Source organism: Plectropomus leopardus, chromosome 2 (assembly GCF_026936395.1).
Source record: "Plectropomus leopardus strain MGB_pleo_1.0 chromosome 2, ASM2693639v1, whole genome shotgun sequence".
NCBI lineage: Eukaryota > Metazoa > Chordata > Actinopteri > Perciformes > Serranidae > Plectropomus > Plectropomus leopardus.
In genome coordinates this window covers 21,960,057-21,982,818 of record NC_142177.1, presented here as the reverse complement: position 1 = coordinate 21,982,818, position 22,762 = coordinate 21,960,057, and the positions used below count along the sequence as shown (strand labels likewise).

The following is a 22,762-nucleotide window of genomic DNA, read 5'->3' as shown; positions in this document are numbered from 1 at the left end:
CCGTACGCTGCGGTTTTGGGCCAGTTTCCTTTAAGTGTCGAGAAATTCAGTCAATGTGTGGAGTGAAACTGCTCTTTAAAGGTCACTTAAAGAACTTCCCGAAAAAAAAAAACTGGTTAAAGAGCCGATTTTAAGTAAATCACATGTAGGTTTGAAACTACTCTTTTTCGTCTTTGTACTTTAAGTGCGCTTGCTAGTTTGGGTGGTATGAAAATAATTCAACTCAGCCTCTTTGCCCGACATTCCTGTCATTGCTCAAACTAAAGGTGACTTCAGGACAAGAGACGCTCTGAGGTAAAGCTTCTTATTGGAGGGAGACATTAATATAATAGGGAGGACAAGAAGTGTGAGTGGTTATATGTCAGACAAAAAGGTGTTTTTTTTTTTGCTTTTTGAGTTTTCTTTATCCTTGCCATAATGAAACATCCATTGTCTGTGTGGTGCAGAGAATTCCTCTATGTTGCAACACGGGTTCAGCATTTCTTTAACACATACTTAACACAAAAGTGATCTTGCTAATGTCGTGATCGACTGATGAAAAAAATAAACACACGCTATGAGAGATTGTCAAAAATCAAATGGTGGCAAAATAGATGTAGAGATCACAAAAAAAGCCTGAAAATATTTTTAGAAGTTATCATACATATTGCTATTAGTAATGTTTACAATTAAAATAGGAAGTATAGACTATAATTGGGTCTTTGCTGAATTCCAGAGTTTAATAGATACTTCTTCGTGACTGCATTGTTCTGATGGAGACACAGTTTGAGTACTTTTTGATTTAAATAAATTTAACAATTAGTTGACAAATTCCTTAGGGCCATGAGTAACTTCACTGTGACTGATTTGACTAGGAATTTCTTAAGCGGAGAAAAACCCATTGAGGAAACTGTTGTGTTTTTTGTGTTTCACATTCTTATTGCTTATTCTTTATTTTTGGGGAACTCTGTGAATATAAAGGCAGCACCTACGAAACATCCACAGCTTTACAGTATTGTGTTAAATACTGCTGCGTCATGTTTAACTGTCCCCTAAGTGACCCACACTCCTGACAATTTGTTGATGTAAATAAAAATAAAACAATAATCAAGGACACATTTGCAATTTAGGATTAAACATTAGAGTTTTCACTTTTGTTCTTTATGTTGACAATTTATATACTGTATTTTTTTTACTATGGATGTCCATTTCTGCCAATGTGATGAAAAGGTAATCCTGCAAGTCATTATAACTCGTAACTTAAAACTATTTTGAGAAAGTTTCTGATTATTGGTAGATATTATGTCATATTTTGAGATACTAACTCATTATTCCTGAGGAATTTTCTCTTTATTATGACTTACAGGATCTCTTTTTTTCATCACAATGAAGGAAGTTGGCTTCCATTATTTAGTTAAACAAAGTCTGCCTGAAAAAAAGGTCATCAAAGACTCTTGGGACGAATGTTCAATAATTAATAGCAACAACTTGTTTACATATGCTGTAACTGCATTAAACTGTGGTGCTGTGCTGTACATTCACAGGTCATTTCTTTACAAGCAGGCCTAAATATCTACAGTTAATAGATACCAAAATGACCAGAGGATCAGTTGATCGCCCATTGTTATCCACGTTTATCCATGTTTAAAACATGGTGGCAGTTGTGAAAATAATAGCAAGGTCTGGATTTCATTTATTTATTTACCTATTTATTTATTTATACAGCTTTATATCTGGCTCTAAATCAATAGCGAACTGGACCTTGAGCCATCTTGCAGAAACAAATTTGGAATTACCCTGTAAACCGAACAAGTGTCCAAATAGCTTTATATTGTTGTTTAGTGTTCCTTCAGCCTGAACCAGTGGGAGCTGTTCGGAAAGCCACTGTGGTTAATGTCTCAGCCCCACTGTGTCTGTGCTGTAAAGTCAGTTTCAGTCAAGCAGTTCCACATATTTGCCTCACAAAAGACTTTTTTTTTTAAAAAAGAGTTCATGCTAGAGGCCTTTTCACATTCACAGATCTAGATTTCACAAGTAAAGACCACAGGAATGTTTTTCTTTAAGAGTTTTTGTGAACATTTTTGCAGCAGCCACACTGACAAGCTTGTTAATGATTGATTGAGCTGCTTTTTATTCTGCTTGTCAATAAATGTATTTAAAGAGATAGTACAGATGTATTCTTGACACAAGATGGCATGACTCAATGGTAAAATATTAATGCATACTTATTTTGCTTTACTGGTAGTTGTGAGGTTTGTTCAGAGATGTTTAGCAAGTGGTCAGATGAAAGAAAGCTGCCGCACACAGGACCCTAAAACTGAAACATCTCTCGCCACAGTACAACATGCAATGAAAGTATTTTCTGCTAATTACTTCTTCTGTCATGCATGTGTTTTTAATGTTTTTAAAGGCCAGTGTATTACGTTGCACAGAGACTCTTTCTTTCTTTCTTTCTTTCTTTCTTTCTTTCTTTCTTTCTTTCTTTCTTTCTTTCTGAGTTATTTGTTTGTATCCCCATCAGCATAAGCATTGGCTATTTTTCCTGAGGGCCACACATACAGTACATTCATTCACACTAACAACACCACAGATAAAGACGACAAACAAAAAACAAAATAATGTTGTTGGTTTAACAGAGTACAGAAAAAAAAACCAAAAGTCATCCTTTAAATAAGAAATAAAATATAACTCAATGACAATTTCTAACAAATGATAACAGACCTGACTCCACCTTACTCACGGATTGCAGGTTAATTTTATTCTGTATTCTATCTGTGTTATAATTGAACTATACCTTCTATAAAAAGAAGGATTAATGCGTGCGATAGACATGCAAGAAGGTATTCCAACAAGTAAAAAAACACAAGTTGCCTAAAATAGCAAATATGCTATTCATTGTACACAATAAATGGCAGCTGTTACTCAATGCAGTGCTCTCCTAAAATATTTCAGATAAACGTTAATGGTATGCTGTACAAGTGTCTGTCCAAGCTGAAGGTGACAGTCAAGCTATAATGCAGAATAAAACTACAGGCAGAGGTCATACAAGGTCACAATGTTCCCATAATGAAAGCGACATCCCAGAATCACTGGGGATTTTAAGAAGCTCCTTATTGCATCCATTACTAGCTGTTAGCCAGCCATGCTAATGCAACACATTAACCACGCTCTGTGGCTGTGTTTTCCTGCTGGAAACACATAACACACACTGGAGCAGCCAGAGAAAGACAGACTGAGATAAGAGAGGGAAAAAGTGTTTGTAAAGTCTGTTTAAAAATAACCAAACCCTGGCCTGAACCTAAGAGATCCTAGTAGCTGATGTAGAAGTGGTTGAAGCACCAGTGGTTCTTACAGTGCATCGCAATACTTAAAGATGCCCTATGGAGTGTTTTTTGTATACAAACACAAGTTATTTTTACATTCAGCGTTTCTCACAAAAACACAACGTATCCCTGAGGACTCACAAACATGACGAATGCATTTCCTTCCTCATGAAACATCTGCAAAGCTGATTATTTTATGAAACCTGCATTGTTTACATTCATGTTTAACAGCAAGACTTCCAAGTCATCTTTTTTCTGCCTTTCCTGGTGCATATTTTGGCTCCCATCTGATTATCCATGCATTGATTTGACTTACTTGTGAGAATATCATACCATCTAATGTCAACAAAAGCAGCTATCCCTGTAAAATATTTTCCCACTTCAGGTGTTTAATACAAAGATTCTCTGTTTTGATTGAGTAAAGGAACCCTAGCTTGTGTTATTTAAAACTTGTGCCAAACAGGTCCTGTGAGTTTTCCTCTGCGCATGTTGGTGTGAATGTTTTACCAACATTGTTTGACATCTCTTCTGTTTCACTGCTGACACAGATTTATCGCCAGTACCTGTGCGCGGAGTCTGCACATCCATCCAGGTGTTGCACGAAGAGCTCAGCCCAATGCAGTGCTGGAGAAAGTGTTTACATCCATCACAAAGGTTCAGTTTCTTTCTCTACGTCTCCTTTCTCCTTTTAAAGAAGCCTTTATATACTTGAGTATTAGTGGTTAATATTATCCAATGATTTTACGATGGATGTAAGATCACAGAGTTAAAAATATGCCGCATCCACAATAAACACTATATACATCCTTTTTATACGAAAAGGTCGGCTTGCCACATTTGGCTATTCGGCGGGACCAGCATTGGTGTTTATTCAACCATAAAGCTTTGATGCAGATGTCTCCACCCTATATTTCATCCCTTTTAAAGCTGAACTCATAATCCTGGTACTCGCTCACAGAATAAGTTGTTGATCAACATTCTCTTCATCAGAACTGAATTATGAAAAATGTCTTTCTCTTACGGTGCAATTTATACATATAATAATCCACAGAAGACCTTAAGCTTGGACGCTGCCACCATTACAGCTATAAATACCAAATGTCAGATCTCATTTTAATTGACTGTAAATGCTTTTAACTATACATCATCACCATAATGTGTTAATTATCCTGTATATTTACTTTTAGCTATTATATATTGTTCATTGTTTTGTAAGATTTTATTTCTCTTTAACTGGTTTGCATACTGGTCACAAGTTTACTTAATAATTGTTTTTTTTATGTTTTTGTTTATGCTTGGCATCATTTAAAATCAGGTCCCCCTTCATTGATTTCCAAAGTCTTCAATATTGGTTTGATTGGAAATTTGGATTTAAGTACAAAAACAATGCATGTTTAGGCTGCTGTAAGTGACTGATCTTTGCTTGGCTTTAAGGGACTTCTGCAGTAATGAACAATAATCGTATATATTGGAGTTTTCAGAAAAGTCCGAGTTTCTCTGTCATAATTTGAACTTAGATGTTGACATAAAGGGTATTTACAAGTCAAAAATGTGTAAGTACCAAAACTTTATTGGAACAACTGTTCAATTAACAACATAGCAAAAGTAACGTGATCTCGGGAACACCTCGGTACCTGACCTGTTACAGAGCCTGCCATAGAACCGCAGCAATGGGATTTAGTTGCAAGTTCCAGAGCTGAAAGGCCATTTCCAGTCTGTCCACTTTCATCTGCCCAAGACAAGTGAAAAAAATCAAGTAACACCATCTTCAATAATTAAAAATAATCATTCTTAACTACCTGAAGATAAGCGTGTCTACAAAATGTAATGTTTTATCCTTCTTCTTTTTCCAAGATTCACCAGAATGCATATTCCACTAAACGGTATTTGTATTAAACACAGTGGAGGAGAACATATCAGATACATAATGTGTCAGCTTTAACCATTAAACAACATTGGAGTCTCCTTTTTAGGTCTCAAACTATAGGTTGTCTTAAACTTGACAAGATTAACATTCTACATAGGTCACTTGTATTTTTCGTTGGACTGTTTGGATGCAGTAGCTGACAGAAAGTAAACGGGGACCAAAGCTGTTGCTCAGGCAAACTAAATAACAATGAGAAAAGGTCAAAATAAAAATGTTTGTTTACAATAACTGCCGGGTTAAAAACCCACGCATCATGCACATAAACTGAAATAGCACTGAGCAAACGCTGTCTAAAAAGGGCACACCTAAAAAAAATAAAAAAAACACTATCAGTGTAAGTGTACGCTATATTTGGAATATTTTCACTGCTTTACCTTGCTGCCAGAAAGCTTTTCTCTGTTGGGGATCTGAAGCTGTTCTCTCAAAGCCACCAGACTCCACTGACAAAAACAAATATTTTACTTCATTAAAAAGGGGAGTTGCTTGCTTTTTTAGTTTGTTGTTTTTAGGTGGCCGTAATACTGCAGCGGCCCTCGTCCACAGCTCAGCTTCCATGCTGGTAGATTTGATTTATCAAAGATGATAGCAAGGCAACACAGTACAAAAAAGCACAGCAGAAACGTCAGATGTTGGACCACCGTGTTTAACTCTGTATCATTAAGTGTTACAATTACGGCCACAATCGAAATCAACTGCTAATTGTCTACCTGGCAGTGTTATTTACGCAGCATAATGGTGATATGGTCTATTCATTAGGCTTACACATTTTATTTTACTGTTGTCTTGGTCCTCTGTGAGTTTGTTCAATTTGACCTACATTCAGAAACGGGAAACTGCCTGCCTTTAAAGCAGACATCCTATCTCAGACACCACACACAAGCTGAAATATTTCTCAGAGTTACAGTATACCCTCTACCAGACCAAAACCAGTCTGTCATGAAATCAGATGCAACAGTTTAGCTGAAACTAAAAAGTCGTGAGTGGCTTTACATGTGATTAAGAGGAAGATGGATCCAGTCGGTGAAACTGATTGTTAATGAATCAAATCAAGAACAAGATGATGAAAAGAAATCACATGGATTTTACTTGGTGGACTGAACTTGGGCACAGACGTGCGTGACGAAACTGTTATGCAAGAGCACATTTCTGTCCTGATGGTAACATTTGCAGAAAATTTCTCACTTCTATTGTAGCATCTTGCAGTTTTCACTAAAAAACTTTTGGAGCAGACGTTCTCCTGATAGTGTTTGTATTCGCTGACTTCTCATGCTTTCATGGAGAATGTTATCTTGAGAGTTTCAGAGATTAAAGCTCTAAATTGCAATATGCTCGAACTCGATACTGTTTACATAATGGCCAAGCTTTTTTTACATTTTTTGATTTCTTTTATCACTCTTGTTGGGCTCTTTAATCAGAGCTGAGCTGTTTTCATTTTCTTTTCTCCCTGCACAGAATCCAGATACTCGCCATCTGGATGGCCTGTCCAAGCAGCTGGACTGGGAGGTGCGGAAGGTCCAGCGCTGGTTCAGACACCGCAGAAACCAAGATAAACCCAGCACACACACTAAGTTCTGCGAGAGCATGTAGGTTTATTCCTGTTGTGTTCACCTTTAACCTCTCTGCAGGATTGAGCGCACAATGATTGTTGTTGATGGTTTTTTTTGCAAGGTGTGTGTGTGTGCAGTATGTGTGTGTGCTCCAGTATTTCTATCTTTGTGAGGACAAGTTTAAGACCATTAGACTGAGAACATTTTGGCTTGTCCCTGTTGTTATGAAGACTTGGATTCATCTAGAAAATCAGTATGAAAGTCAGATTACGTTAGAGTAAGGATTGTGGTGAAAATTGTCAAGCTAATTGTTTGGTAAAGAATAAGTATATGCTCACAATTGATTTTTGATGCTCGATTTTCTGTATTGTAACTCCTTTTTTGTGTACCCACAGGTGGAGGTTTACATTTTATTTGTGCATATTTATCTATGGCTTCCGGTTTCTGTGGCAGGTGAGCAAACGATTAGATCAATTAATCGAAAATAAGCTAAGCATTGCTTGTTCTTTCATTTAAAGTTTTTGATTTGCTGAATTTATTTTCAAAGATAATAGCATTATGGATTAATTTTATAACTAATACGAGTTTTTTTGTTTTATAGTCTCCTTGGATGTGGGATACACGGCATTGCTGGTACGGTTATCCCTATCAGGTATAATGCTTCTCTAATCTCTGCCATATAATCCTCTGTATAATACAACAAGTACAACTTCAAAAATGACCTCTGAGCTGAAACTATAATGTCGAAACCTGAACTTTTATAGCGGGGCTATTACACTGGATTGCATTACTTTGTACCTAATAAAATGGTGAAAAGTTAACCATGAAAAGTTTAGCTTGTATTGACTTTTTTCCTCCTGATACATTATGCTTGAGTGAACGGCACAGTGTTTAGTTCACTGCCTTTGTCCTGCACCGCATGTTATGTTGTATTCCTGAAGAAAGCATACCCTCGCATACCTGTGAACTAAGAATCTGAAAGCCGAGAAATTTCTTGATAAATTGAAGTCATAAGGGTCCAAGTTTAACAACAACAAAACTCTCAAACATCTTTTGCAGTATATTCCAAGTCTTATTTATCCAGTTGTATGCTCGGTGCTTCCCTAAAATGAAATCCTTGAAACATATCAATTTGCTCTTCAAAGTCTGAGTCCATTGACAACAGTAATTTTACCTTGCTGAACATGGGAGCTGCTGGTCTTCAGCTGCCTCAATCTGTAGTTAGTTTGTGTTATTGTGTGATTTTGGTGTTTTAAGAGTTAGTTAAGATTCACTGAAGTCACACAATAACACAAACTAACGGATGATAGCAGTGGTAGACCAGCAGCTCCTGTGTTGAGAGGTAAAATAACTGATTTTGTCAACGAAGTCTGGCCTTGTTAAATTTCACTTTTAGTCCAGTTCCCCGTCAGAAAAGGCTGTCTGTAAGGGAAGTACTGAGCATATGACTGCTCCAATGAGACTTGGATTATACTGCACAAGTTGTGTGAGAGTTTGTAAACAGATGATTCTTCTTGATATAGTTTTGCTGTTGTTAAACACATACCTCTATGATTTCAATTTTTGGATTGATTTCTGGATTCTTTGTTCACTGGAAGTATACAAAAACAAAAATTAAGTCTTAAAATATCTCAAATACACAATTACTAATAAAAGGCTTTAAAAAGTGATGAACTATCTTAAATTCAGATTAAACTGGTCATAAATGTTTTTTAGTCAGGTCACCATGATTGTTTTCAGTGGTGGCATTACGGGAAACATAATTTTAACAGAAGGAATCTCTATTTCATGGCGGAACAGACTTTGTTACAACACCCATACAAACTCTATTTTTACCTTTGTGTTTGGACCACACTGTCTGCATCATTAAACTAAGGCCTTGCCAGCCAGACGTCTCATTAGTGTAATTTTTTCCGTAAGCTCAGAGAGTATAATAAATGTAATTTAGCCTCACTGTTCATTTTAAACGGACATCAGTGTTTATTTGAAAGAGTATATTGCCCCTTTTGGTGTGTAATTAGTTCTAAATTTCATATAGAGTGGTATTATAAAAGGTCTTAAAGTCTTTTTTTCATTGATTTCATGGAATTTCTTGTTGCAGATATAACTATCGGTGTTTATAACTGTCAGCTGACTGTCTCTTGCAGATTTAAGTCCAAGACAGGTCCACTGGTAACATTTTTATCATATAGAAACTCAAGCTGGAAGTTTCCTTTCATATTTATTCAGAATACAGCTGTAAAGTTAGAGTATGCTTTGGTGTACAACAAAAGGCTTCATCTGTTTCAGCATTTATTCAGGACAACAGAGATTTTAACCGTCACACTCTACAAACTGCTGACTGTCCATCCTTATCTGCCTTTATTATGAAATCATGTAGATTGCACCCAGTTTAAGACACATAGTCAGACATGACACAGCTTCCTGGATAGCACTGCTTCGCATGCTTTATTGGTTAAGTAAGTTAGGACATCATTGTGAATCAGCACATTGTTGGTCATTTCTTAAATCTTAAAGGAACAGTTCACCCTGAAATCAAAAATACATATTTTTCCTCTTACCTGTAGTCCTATTTATCAATCTAGGCGTGAGTCGCCAAAATATGGAAATATCAGCTACAGAGATGTCTTCTCTCTCTTGAATGCCATGAAACCAGATCGCACTCAGCTTGTGGTGCACAAAGTGCCAAAAAATAAATACATTTGAATAACTCAACATCAATGTCTCTTTCCAGATATCTTGACCTGGTTACTCAAGATAATCCACAAGCTTTGTTGTGAGCAGTTTTATGTAGGATCTATTTTCTTTCTACCGAGCGACACCTTCCAACCGTTTCACCATTACTCATAGACGAGAGGCTGATGACAGCGCAGGATGTGAACATTAATGCTGTCCTCCTCAGCTGAACTGTAACATCATTTAGCTCAGTGGAGCTAGGAGAGCTAGCAGTAGATGCATCCTTCCTTCTGTGTGGTCAAACAGTTGGAGGGTGCTTTTTAGTAGAAAGAAAATAGCTACTACATGAAACTGCTCACAACAAGGTCCCTGGATTATCTTGAGTAATCGGGCCATGATTTCTGAAAAGAGACATTGCTGTGTTTTTCAGATGTATTTTTTGCTTTCGCTTTGAGCACCACCATCGACTTAAAATGTTTTTGAGAGAGGGCTGACGTCTCCATGGCCGATATATCCAGCATTAGGCAACTAACTCACACCAAAACAGTCTGGATTGATAACTAGCACTACAGGTAGGGGAAAATATGCATCTTTGATTTGAGGATGAATATTCCATTTAACACTGTGTGATATCTAATATAGTTTGTGTAAAAAAAAAAAAGATTTCCTGACCCTGTCTAAACTCTGTGTCTTCAGGTCTTGACTCTCGGTCTTTACCGCTACTATGTGACAGAACTGGCTTTCTACTGGTCGCTCATGTTCTCCCAGTTCACTGACATTAAAAGGAAGGTGAGCAGAACAACACTGTCTCTGTTTGGGCTTTACCACACTGGATACTCCACAGATGCCACTCCCTGATAAGCATTTGTTAACGGGTCTATTGTTCCTCATTTTGGCGTGGTAGAAAATATGTTTTTGTGTGTGTGTGTGTGTGTGTGCGTGTGTGTGTGTGTGTGTGTGTCCTTGTGTGATGCAAAGTTTTTTGTCAGTCACAATGCATCAAAACTTGACTCTAAGTTTGCTTTGTTACAAGCTCTAAAAGTTGTTTTAATTTTGGATGATCACATGTTTTTTTTTTATTTCGGTGAGGGTTGGGTGGTGCTCCTCAGTCTGTGAATGCTTTGTATTTGCAGCACGAGGGCAACCACTGTCATGTGATTGCAGGATGGAGCAGGCCTAACTCTATTAGAATTACAGAAATTCCTGTGAATGCCAGCGTATTAGAGCTGCAGTTAGTCACAGACATTTTAATGTTTTAGATGTTTCACACAGCAGATGTCTGGAATGTGTGAAGCTCAGAAAGTAGGCCAGTGCTATTTGTTTTATTTTGACGGCTGTGAGCTGAACGCAGAGAGGCAGCTGGACTGATTTCATATTCTGTATAATTCATATTATCTTGATGATGAGGTGTTCAGATTAAGCTCCTGCTCAGCTGATTGTTTCTTTATAATTTTTGTTTATCAAGCTAACGTAAATAAAGCTAAAGGCCTGTCTCAAGTTTTAACCTTTGCTCAGTCACATTGTGATTGCTATTTGCTCCGATCCACAAAGATAGTGAGTAGGTATGCACATTAAAAGGTATTTATTGACAAGCAAAAGAGAATAAATTCATACAATCTATGGTAAACTGAACAAATTTGAACTTCAACAGAGGAAGACTGTAGCATTTTAGGACCTTTTCAGAGATATTCTGTGATTGTGGATGTTGTGCTTTGCTGACTTTTCAACTCCCAAAGTCTGTGTAGTTTGGACTTTTAGTATTTACTTAATACTCCACAGTGAGAAGAAGTCAGCCTAGAATCTGTCAAAAATGTTGAAACCTCTAGTACCAAAATGTACATTATGTTGATGGCATTTTACACAATGCTCTTCACTGTATTGTCGAGACTAGCAGACCATTAAAAGTGCTGAATGTATGTTCATTTAAGAGATAGCATCAGGTCAGATACACCTTTACTGATTACCAGGAGGAAAATTCACTTATTGCAGCAGCACAAGCACAGACATGAGTACAGATAGGGAAAATGAAAAACAATAAATAATAATGATACAAAGGGTACCTGTAGTTTGCACTGCAAACAAAAAACCAAAATAAAAAGTAAAAGAAGGGCTTGGAATAATTTTTTTCTGTATACATGCACTGGTGCATGTAACTTTTAAAATGATATGCACTTTATTTTGTTACTGCATCATTTTGTTTATTTGTCATTTCCCTCAGCACTTCACCATGGCTGCAGACAGATTGCCAACTTTTCAGTTTAATTTGGAGTTGGATAATAAAAATGACCTCAAATTTGACATAGTCATATTTATAGAACATTTCAACAAACCTGTTGAAGAATTGTTAAAATGAAAGTTCAGATATGAAGTAATATTTACTGTTATAATGAAATTTTATCAGAGTTGAATTTTCTCCATAACTGTACAATAAAATAACTTCAGATTTTACATGATCATAGTCACGGTCATCCTGAACATCCTAAAAAAAAAGGTTACATTGAAAATTTCAGAAAACCCCTGCAGGAAAACATTTATTTATTGAATTTATGAGAATTTCAAATTGAGAACATTTCAAATGTATTACATCTTCATTTGAGCTTACTTTTGCTGCACAGTAATGTAGTGAGAGAACTAATGGTCATTTACTGGAACATCCTGAGCAGAATTTCATTGTGCTACTCAGCAAACTTATTATGGAAACTGTTTAATCATTAGGACTTCTTTGGTGATGTAACAATTTTTAACAAGACTTTAAAAAAATGATGTGTCATAAAATGTTTTTATTTGGTATATAAAAAAACAAGAAATTATTGCTTCGTCAGTTTTGCGGCACCAAATACTGGTCTTGTAAGAGCTAGAATAGATGCGCAACAAAATCTAAGTGGCGGCTGGCTTGACTGCTGTTTTACGGTGCTGCTGTTGTGCTGTGCTGCTCTGTCTTGTCTTGTCTGTCTGTGCGCTGTCAGTGTCCTCTTCTGCATTGCAATTTTATCAGTAATACATTTTTTTTCACTACGTGTGTGAGACACTGGAGGTGTGGTGCCAGAGCGTGTGAAAATTGTTCATTGTGTCAAAGCCAATGTATGAGAGTTCGTAGCCCTGAACAGTTATGTGCGCCTGTGCAAGAGGAGCTGAGAATTACATGCACAGTTCAAATTTTACGTATATCACTGTGCATATTTCAAGCCCTGATAGAAATGAAAAAAAAGAAATTATAATCTTAAATTACTAAAAGACTGAGATACTTTATAGAAGGTTGGCTGGAAATATGGAGCAATCAGACCTCAACCCATTCAGATTAAGAAAATAAATATTTTAAGACCAAATAAAGATATTTTTTTCCTTTTCATTGTGACCTCATTTTGCCTGTCTATCCATCCTGCATTCTGCTGTTGTCAGCCCAGATGACTTGACTGTCAGATGCACATGTCTCCTATCTTGCTTTTAAGTCTCTACATGTGTTTGTCTTTGGTTGTTCTGCACTGTTCATCTTCTGTTTGGGTCTAAGTCTGGCTGTATGAATCCAGTTTTATCTGTTTCCTCAAAAAAAGTTAACCTTGTTCTGTTGTTCATGCTGTTATAAAATGTTATATACCCTGTCATATTCATACACCATACACCAGTCTTTTGTTACAGCTTTTTTTCAAAGTGCAGCAGTAAATGTCATGAATGAGGAGACACATTACTAAAACTCTCAGAGAGGAAAACTGTTTCCAGTGCAAAGAGCACTGACACACATCCACCTAAAAGACTGCATCATGTCTTGTATATTTTGCATTATTCACTATTTCATGGCCTTTGGATGCACAATCTGCCATTTCTGCCCATTTCTGGACGCAAGTTAATTATTTGTGATTTTGAGATAACAAAGCCTGTTTTTTGTTTGTTTTTCTCTGTAATAGCGGTTAATTTATGTTAATTCTTGAGAAAACAAAGGGATGGTTTCTCTAGATAACAACATAATCTATGGTGGTATAAGTATGAAGCCTGCTTCCAGCCAGTCCCTTCCCGAAATGACAGCAACTGATGTGAGTGTTATCTTAGAAAGAACCAATGCAATTTCTGTTTGTGTTTGACCTTGATTAAAGTGCAGGCTGATGCATTGATCAGTAATGCGTAGCTTCTGGCTTCCTCTGACATTTCCAGTGGTATAATTGTGTAGATGCCATCTGTGCATGCCAGCATGTCACGCCTGACCTCATACATTTTAAGTACGTTATAACATTATACATTACAAGTAGTAAGAGGAAACATCCTCTTTGTCTTCTCATGATAACGAAAGGATTATCTTGTTATCTCAAGATAACAAAGCTCATTTTCTTAAGATAACAAACCAATTAATTCTTAAACTTGAGATAACGACATTATTAAAAAAATCATTGCGATTGTGGCCATTCTCGGCTTCTGTATGTTAGTGATCATATCGCATTAAACTTTTGTGCACCAGCATACACTTGATTTTAGCATTGAATTTACATATCAACTGTAAACTATCCAACTGTCTAGTGTCATCAGAGGTTTGCAAGCTTTTGTGTTCAGTAAATGTCTATCTTGGGCTCTGTGACCAACCTCTACAAGCAAGCCGTTGACTTCTTTTACATATCTATTTAATTAAAACAAATTTTTATACATTTGCATTCTCTGCAAAGCTCCTGCCTCCTTTTGCCATTTGCATTTTTGTTCTTTACTTTATTTCCCTCGTCATTGTGGTTTCAGCCATTTACTCAATGTACTTGATCACAGCTTAAATTACTACCTCTTTTTTCTTCTCTTGCTGTTTAAGCAATCTGCCATGTGTTTAATATGTGTCTTAATATGTTCTTTCTTTGTTTTACAAGAGCTATGTCTTAACATGATGATTTGATTGAACCTGGGACATCTGGGTTAAATGCATGTGTCTTAACAACTTGTTCACCATTGTGCAATTGCAAGGATGGGTAAACTTTTGAATCTCAATTGCATTTACTTTGTAACACACCAGTCCATGCCCTCAATGACCTAACAAAGAGGAGAGATTTGTGTTTTCAGGTAAACGATCAGTGTTCATGCATGCTAACGGTCACTCTCTCTCCATCATTGTGATTTCAGGACTTCCTGATCATGTTCATCCATCACCTGGCGACAGTCGCCCTGATCAGCTTTTCTTACGTCAACAACATGACGCGAGTCGGGACCCTCGTGATGTGTGTACATGACGCCTCTGACTTCCTGCTGGAGGTCAGTCAGACACAGTGGGGACTGTGATCACACACAAAAACTTAAAGATTCAATTGTTTTGAAATAACCACACGATTGCATATTTTAAGCAACTACAGTAACTACAAGGGGTGGGGGAAAATTAATAGTTTGACGCATCACAATTCTTGAAAGGATATATCTTGATGCAGAAAAGTCAGTTATCACAAATTTAAAACCCAATTCTCAACATTATGATCGCCCGTAACAATTTTGTGAGACCCAGCTGCACGTGCTTTTAATTTGATGGTTGAACGTTTAGGACATAAATGTGTCGTATTTACATTCTAGCTATGTCAGTTCCTGATTTCTTTGAGGATGGTGACTGTATTAATAAAAGATAATGTAAGTAAAGGCATCTGTTTATTTTAATTATAAATCATTGCAATATGACGTGTTTTGAAAGTAGCACGCAGTCGCACAGTAAAAGTAATAATCATTTATCAAAAATTTAAAATTTAATGCATGAAAATGTATGGATAAACCTTTTATAATCCATTGTTGTCATATGAATGGAAATACCCACCCCCAGGAAATACAAATCAAATGTGCTGTACTTTATTTTGCCTCTAGCCATTTTTCAGTTAGACTTCAACTTTATTTACAGCTTTTGATACAGCATAAAAAGGTGAAGGTATCTAATTAAAGGCCACAGTGTGTGATGTAATGATGTGTGTTTTGTTATTTTGCGCACATCTGATATTAGACACAAGTTGTCACTAAAATGCTCATACAAAACTGCTGTTGACACAGTAATTGTGTAGCCTTCATTTTTACATTTACATGCAGTTTGCTCTTGTTCAGCAGCCTTTTTGCTTTATTTCAGTTGGTTTCTTAAACAATGCATATGACTTGTCATGGTTGTTAATGTTTCTAGTCACTTCATCGTGGCTCAGATCCAGTTAGATTAGTGTTGATCTACGGCAAAAAAAAAAAAAAATACTGTATGTTACATAACTTACCATTGACTTTAACTTCTGTTATTTTCTTTTACAACAGGCTGCCAAGCTGGCCAACTACGCCAAGTACCAGCGCTTGTGTGACTTCCTCTTCATTGTGTTTAGTGTGGCATTCTTCATCACACGACTAGTTATATATCCAATATGGTGAGTTCTCAGTGAGACCTGCAAATTCAGAGTAAATATTATAACTACCCTGCCATAACATTTATGAATTTTATAGATGCATAAGAGCCATTTGCAATGATTGTATTTTTACAGGAAATAATAATTTAGCTTTAGCTTTGAAGCTTTGAAGGTGTGGCTGAGCTCAGGCTAAAGAATGACAGGATAATGCACTATTTGAGCTTTGTTTTGCTAGCTTTATTGCTTGCACAGAACACATTATAATCTTATAGTGCTTTCATGTCTTCAATTACTGTAATTTCAGTTCATATCCTGTAGCTAAAAATAGTAACTGGTCAGCAGCACACAACCTGTACTTCTTGAGAGTGATGTGGGAAACCTCCATGCTCTGTTGTATAGAATTAACTCTAATGTGATGCAGCTACCATTAGTTTGTAAATAAGACCAGTGGCACTTTCATTATCATTTTGCTTCTTGCCCAGAGCTCTGCAGAGCTGCAAGCTCATGTTTAGGTTTAAGGCAGCTTATCAGATACCGACTGTTCCTCGACAGAGACCTGGATGTTGAGGCTGAATCTCCAGAGACAATAGAGAACCTATCATTGATGAACGTAACCTGAGCAGCTATATTCAGTGTCTTGGTGTGGATGAGTGATAAAGCTAGTGTTGCCGGTACAGCTCCCTGAACTGAAATCTATACCTCTGCTGGGGGAGGTGGGTCTGTTGACAACCTCCTGTCACTCACCTGGAGTTAAAGGAAGACGTGACCTCACCAACCATTCACCTAACATTACAGTCAAGCTTTGTTACTTGGTTGCAATTGGCATTCAAATGGGAATTACAATCAGTACTTTTATATTGGGTCTTTTTAGAAGAGTGCTGATTAATGATATGATTTAAGTACAACATAAAGACCTTAATTGACCCCAACGGCCAGAAGAAAATGTTGGCATAGTGTGTTTTCATACTTCATACTTCATTTCCTATCATCGTTTTTAAAGTGACGCAGTATATGAAATAACTTTCTCATCAACAGGTGGAGGGGATGGTGGGTGGCATGAAATGTAGTTAAATCTCCCTCCAAGCTGCAGACCACTGCAGAGCTCTGTTCAAGGCTAACTGACAAAACCAGTTGTTTTTTTAGTGAGTCATCACTGCGTTTTCAGTGGCTTATAAGCCGCAAAACCTAGGTGTTTTATAACTCATTGCTGTGTTTCCTCCAGGATGGAGCCACCTAAAGCAGTTGTTTTATACTGAGACATTGCTTTGTATCCAATTGGGGTAGTGCCATGAAAAGTGGTTGTTTTTTTTAACTAGATAATGCTGCATTTCCCGCCAGGATAGTGCCACGAAAAATGGATGTTTTTTACCGACACACTGCTGAGTGTCCAGTTGGGATAGTGCCACGAACAGCAGATGTTTTCCTACTGAGACATTGCTGATTTTGTGCTGAGATAGTGCCACTAAAATCTTTTTTTTTTTAGACATTGCTGCGTCTTCCGCTGAAATTGAGACACCAAAACTTGATATTTTAAGCCAAAATATGATCTTTATCTAAACATAACATCTCTTTGTCTCCTTGTCTTCCAGGGTACTGAACTCCACTATGTTTGAGAGCTGGGCCATAGTCGGGCCGTACCCATCCTGGTGGCTCTTCAACCTCTTGTTGCTGGTTCTCCAAGTGCTGCATATCATCTGGTTCTACCTCATAGCACGTATAGCTGTTAAAGCCATCCTGCGAGGCAAGGTGGGTCATCGCACAAACACAATACTGAGAAGTACTTTAGTGTAGAGCAACAGTTAGTGATTTAAATTATTGGTTGATGGAAAGAAAATTAATCTTAAACTATCTGTTATGATGGTTTGAACAAGAACAAAAATTCACAACTTCCTCTCAAATATGAAGATTTTCCATTTCTTACAAGGTTGTATATATATTTTGATTTTAGGTTTCTGGTCACACAATAAAAGACATTTAAAGATGTCCCCTTTGGGCTTTCAGAAATTCTAATGGGTATCTTTGCAATAGTTTTTGAAATTTTATTGAGCAAAGTATTATTATCTTGATTCTTTAACCTACTAAGTGGTTTGACATCCTACAAATCCAAACTATCTCTGCACAAGAACACCTGTTCTCATCTACTAAAACATTCGATCATCTTCTGACTGGTTTAGTTTACTGTAAGAAGCACCTGTTAGTTTCACTTCTGTGCAGTGTAATTTAACGAGGTTTAGTGCAGCTCAAACTCTGTCCAGAGTGGTTTCATTGGAAAACAATCACATGGTTCAGAAGTTTTCTTTCATGCTATTATGTCAGCGAAGATGAAAAAATTCTCCTAAACTTATTGCACCCAAAACATTGACTTGAAAGGGCTTTACAAATCAAATACAACAATAAAATCAAGTCAAATAAATATTAGTCCCACCCAGAAAGCTGTCTATGACTACGATCTTTACAGGAAAACAACATCATAGCTATATTTGGTGATGCATTTGCTGCCTCTATACTTTTATTCCCAGCTGTCTCTGACACTGTCTCATTCTCTCTGCAGACGGCGTTTGTTTCTTCTCCCTCTGGAATGAGAGAGAGAGATCCTGTCTTTCTGTCTGTTTTTGTCCAATGAGCCCTTCTCCACTTCTCTCTCGCTTCCTCTTCGTTTGCTTTGTCCACTTGAGACCTTTACCTTCTCTGTTTCTGGCTGTAAGTTTCTGTTGACTCCCTCCTGCTGTGATTCTTTTCACACATCTTTAAGGGATTGTTAAGATTTTTGTTGGGTTGTATGAAGTTCTTACCATAGTCAGTGTATAATAGATAGCAGTCTGCATGCCACCAGTTTGGAGAAACAGGCAGGACGAACACAAACAACATACTACTGTGGACAAGGGCGACAGCAAAACCTATTTTAGTCGCCTATAAAAATGTATGCTATTTTGAGAATATTTTCACAGCTTTACACTGCTGTCAGAAAGTGATTTCCTTTGGGGATCTGCCCTTTTATCCGTCTCTTCAGTCCCAGACGTTAGTGAGAAAAACTGATTAGTCAGTTTGCGTTATTGAATGACTGTGATGTTTAAAAAGGTTAGTGCAGATTCACCAAAGCCATGCAAAAACGCAAACTAACCGATTAAGGCAGCGGTAGACCAACAGCTCCTCTGTTTTGCAAGGTACAAGCACTGTTTTTGGTGGCTTTAAAGAGAGCATAGTTGGATAAAACAGCTTTATTTCCCCATTTGTAATTGCTGCCTGAGGGCAAGATAAAGCAGTGAAAATATTCTAAATGTAGCATAGACTTAAAGTGATATAGTGTTTTAAATGGCTAGAATTATTTTACTGCTGACCCCTTCCACAGCAATACATTGCTTCTTTGGTGGTACTCATGTCTGCCTCACCAAACAGAAGCATACCCATAGCCATTTACTGTCTACGGATATGTACCTTATATAACCCAATTTAAAAGGATCTAAACTATTTCTCTTTAAATTATACAGATGTTGCAGTAAAATCACCTAGGCTCAGTCTCACTCACAAAGACGACAGTAAGAATTGTAAATGATAAGTGAATGTGGTAATAGTGTCATGAATGTAAGGTATGTGTAACTGTTTCTCATTAGGCAGCAGCATGATGAAACTGTGCAGTACCACCACCCTGTGGTTATTTGCGTTAATAGGAAATTTGTGGGACATGAAGCTGCATGATAAAACACACCTGTCACTGGACTAAACCAGTGGTTCCCAACCTGCTTGTGACCCCTTCATGTAAAGTGAATGCAATGCAATCATTGGTCATATGTTATGCATTGTATGCCTCCCGAACCAGTCAAGATGCTCTTCCCCCGCCAGCACAGAAGATATATATATATCATTATATCGTATATACTATACGATCTGCACAAGTGCAAGGTGGACACCCGAGTCTGGAGTCTGAAATTATCAATCAGTAGTCAAGCAGCATTGTTAGTAGAGCAGGGACTGCCTTGTGGGTACTAACATCCAACAGTCTGGTGTGTTTTGACCTCCAGTGCTCAGAGGAAAGATGGAATAACTGTGTAAAGCAATAGCGTGAAAAACAATTATCAGTATACTATGTTGAAAAAAAGTCAGATTAGAGCATGTCACAAAATTGTAACAAATCATCATTGTATAGTATGTGGTGAAAAATACCATGAAAACATCATAGTAATGTATGTCTTTAAAAAATACCCTAAAACTTCATAATAACATATGTTGTCAAAAATATTATGAAAATGTCATAGTATAGTTTGTGGTCAAAAAGATCATCAAATCATCATATAATAGTCTGGGGTCAAAGATATGACAAAGATGTCATAGTGTAGTATATCCTCATAGTATGGTATGTCCTCAAACAAAACATAAAAAAGTCACAGTTAAGTGTGTCGACAGAACTATAAGAACAACTATATGTAGTATAGTATATTGTCAAAAATGTTAAAAAAATGTCATTGTATAGTATGTTGTCAAAAATCTGAAAACATCATAGTGTATTATGTCCTCAAAAATACCCCAAGAAGGTCATAGTATATCTTCAAAAAAAAAAATACAATAAAAACATAACAGTATGGAGCTGAAAATGTCAGAAGAAATTATAGTATGAATTAAATAATATATGTTGTTATGTATGTGTTGTCAAAAATATCATAAAAACATCATAGTATAGTATGGGGTCAAAAATATCATAAAGAAATTATATTATAGTATGTTATCAAAAAACACGCTCCTCATAATATAGTATGTCGTCCAAAATCATAAAAGAACATCATAGTATAGTATGTTGTCCACAATCACGGAAAAACGTCATAGTTTAGTACTTGTCCAAAATCATGAAAAAATGCCATAGTATAGAATCGTCTAAAATGATGAAAAAAATCGCCATGGTAAAGTATATGTTCAAAATCACAAAAAAACCCATTATAGTTCAGTTATGTTGTCCACAATCACGAAAAAAAGTCATAGTTTAATATGTCGTCCTAAATCTCGAAAATTCGCCATATTACAGTATGTCATCCAAAATCACAAAAAAACATCATAGTATGGTACGTCGTCCAAAATCACAAAAAAATGCCATTGTGGAGAACGCTTTCCAAAATCACGAAAAAACGCAATAGTTTAGAATGTAGTATTGCTCATATAAAAAAATAACATCCTGTTTCCTTCTTCGCCTGTTTTTTAGGTATGCAACGATGTCCGCAGTGACATTGAGAGCAGCTCAGAGGAAGAGCCCGACACGCTCAAAGACGGCCTCAAGGCTGCTCCTCATACTTCCAAGGGGGAAAACGGCACAAACGGCCACTGTGCTTCTGCCAAAGCTCGAGTGCAGAACCACAGCAGTTGGTGACATGAAGCTGGGAGCCTCCTGCACTTTGTCTCTTACATCCAAGTCTCTAAGAACGTTTTTTGTCTTTTGACATTCCCTTGAAGTGCAAGGCTTAGGCACGCACGCAGACACACACACACACACACACACACACACACACACACACACACAGTCTACTATCACACATAACACTGACAGTGGGTGCGCACAGATATATGAACTGACGATGGATATGCAGACATGCAGACACTTGACGTTTGCTTTGAAGAGCCCTGTAATGATATTTACAACAAAACTCCAGGAGTGACATGTTAACGCTGAAATTATATGAAAATCAGTTAAACCAAGTGATTTGCATAGCCTTAATTTTCAAATGATGGGATATATTTTGTGCTGAGTATAGCTGCAGATGTAGATTGGTTTCAATGTTCTCTCCCAGTTTTATTGGTCAGATGAACTTGATTATTTTTGTGTAAAGGGGTATTTCACACTGGATCAGGCAGATAACACCTTTATTGGGGGCTTAAAGTTGAAGTATATTTAATTTCTAATCTGTGTTTAAGGAAGGCAGACATCTCAGCAGGTGATATCTCCAACACTGCAACTCGCACCAACACAATCGAGGTTGATGAATTGCACTACAGGTAAGAGGAAACTTATGTATTTTTTGATTTTAGGAGTGAGCTGTCCCCACTTGAAAGTTTAAACAGCAGCAGTTTCTGCCCTCTGCGATTTATTGTGGATTTACCCATTAATGATGTTTGGCAACTTTGTGATTTGTTTATTTCTGTTTTACTGTTTTTTACTTCTCCTGAGACCAAATGTTTATGAAATTGTTTGTCACTGCCTATAGAGGAATCAAGGTATGAGAACTGTACTAAATGTCTGGTATCACGTTCTCCCTTGAGTCCCTTGTAAAATGTATATGTTTCCAATTATATTCTGTTGTTGAAAGCTGTGTTTCTTGTTGCAGTTGTGTTTCTAAACACTACATTGCTTAGCGTGGTTAGAGGCATTTAATATCTTATGATACAATTACAGCCATCTTCTGAAAAGTCATGGATTTTAGAATTAACACATTCATGATTTAGCAACCAACAAAACAAAGGAGGAATGGAAAAAAAACAAGGAAAGTACATCTCGAATCAGTCTTTAATGGCTTATGGGTCCTGGTTTTCTGCTGCCAATTTGAGCTGCTTTTGCTTCTGCATGTTGCGGTATCCTCGCATCGCACACAGGTAGCCTCTGTGAGCTATCAGCAGCATTATCGTGGCAGAAAACGTCTTATAGCCGATGTCAGCAAGCCGCTTTCCAGACACCATTGTGAGGATCCTGAAGGGAACAAGCGGGAGTCAATCATGAGTCATGAAAAAAACATTATAGTGTAGTATGTCGTCCAAAATCAGGAAAAAAAAGTCATAGTATTATATGTCGTCCAAAATTTTAAAAAACATCATAGTATGTAGTCCAAAATCAAGAAAGAACGTCATAGTATAGTATGTCATCCAAAATCAAGAGAAAACTTTATAGCATAGTACGTCGTCCAAAATCACAAAAGAAACGTCATAGTATAGTACATTGTCCAAAATCACAAAAAATGCCATAGTAGAGTATATCGTCCAAAATCACGAAAGAACGCTATAATATAGTATGTCTTC

The 22,762-nt window shown here is 37.0% G+C and overlaps 1 protein-coding gene and 1 pseudogene across 1 annotated transcript in view; one reads left to right on the top strand and one right to left on the bottom strand.

Moving 5' to 3' along the window:
- The window catches only part of cers5 (ceramide synthase 5), a 30,467-nt gene extending 8,405 nt beyond the window's left edge, over positions 1-22,062 (top strand). The window contains exons 2-10 of the mRNA XM_042508598.2: positions 3,851-3,956; positions 6,682-6,812; positions 7,172-7,229; positions 7,378-7,428; positions 10,149-10,241; positions 14,541-14,669; positions 15,687-15,793; positions 17,362-17,518; positions 20,961-22,062. Coding sequence (XP_042364532.1) covers positions 3,851-3,956; positions 6,682-6,812; positions 7,172-7,229; positions 7,378-7,428; positions 10,149-10,241; positions 14,541-14,669; positions 15,687-15,793; positions 17,362-17,518; positions 20,961-21,125 — 997 coding nt within the window. The 3' untranslated portion in view covers positions 21,126-22,062. The remainder of the gene's footprint in view (positions 1-3,850; positions 3,957-6,681; positions 6,813-7,171; positions 7,230-7,377; positions 7,429-10,148; positions 10,242-14,540; positions 14,670-15,686; positions 15,794-17,361; positions 17,519-20,960) is intronic.
- Positions 22,063-22,249: 187 nt separating this feature from the next.
- On the bottom strand, positions 22,250-22,432 carry LOC148190211 (cytochrome c oxidase assembly protein COX14 homolog pseudogene; annotated as a pseudogene).
- Positions 22,433-22,762: the final 330 nt, after the last annotated feature.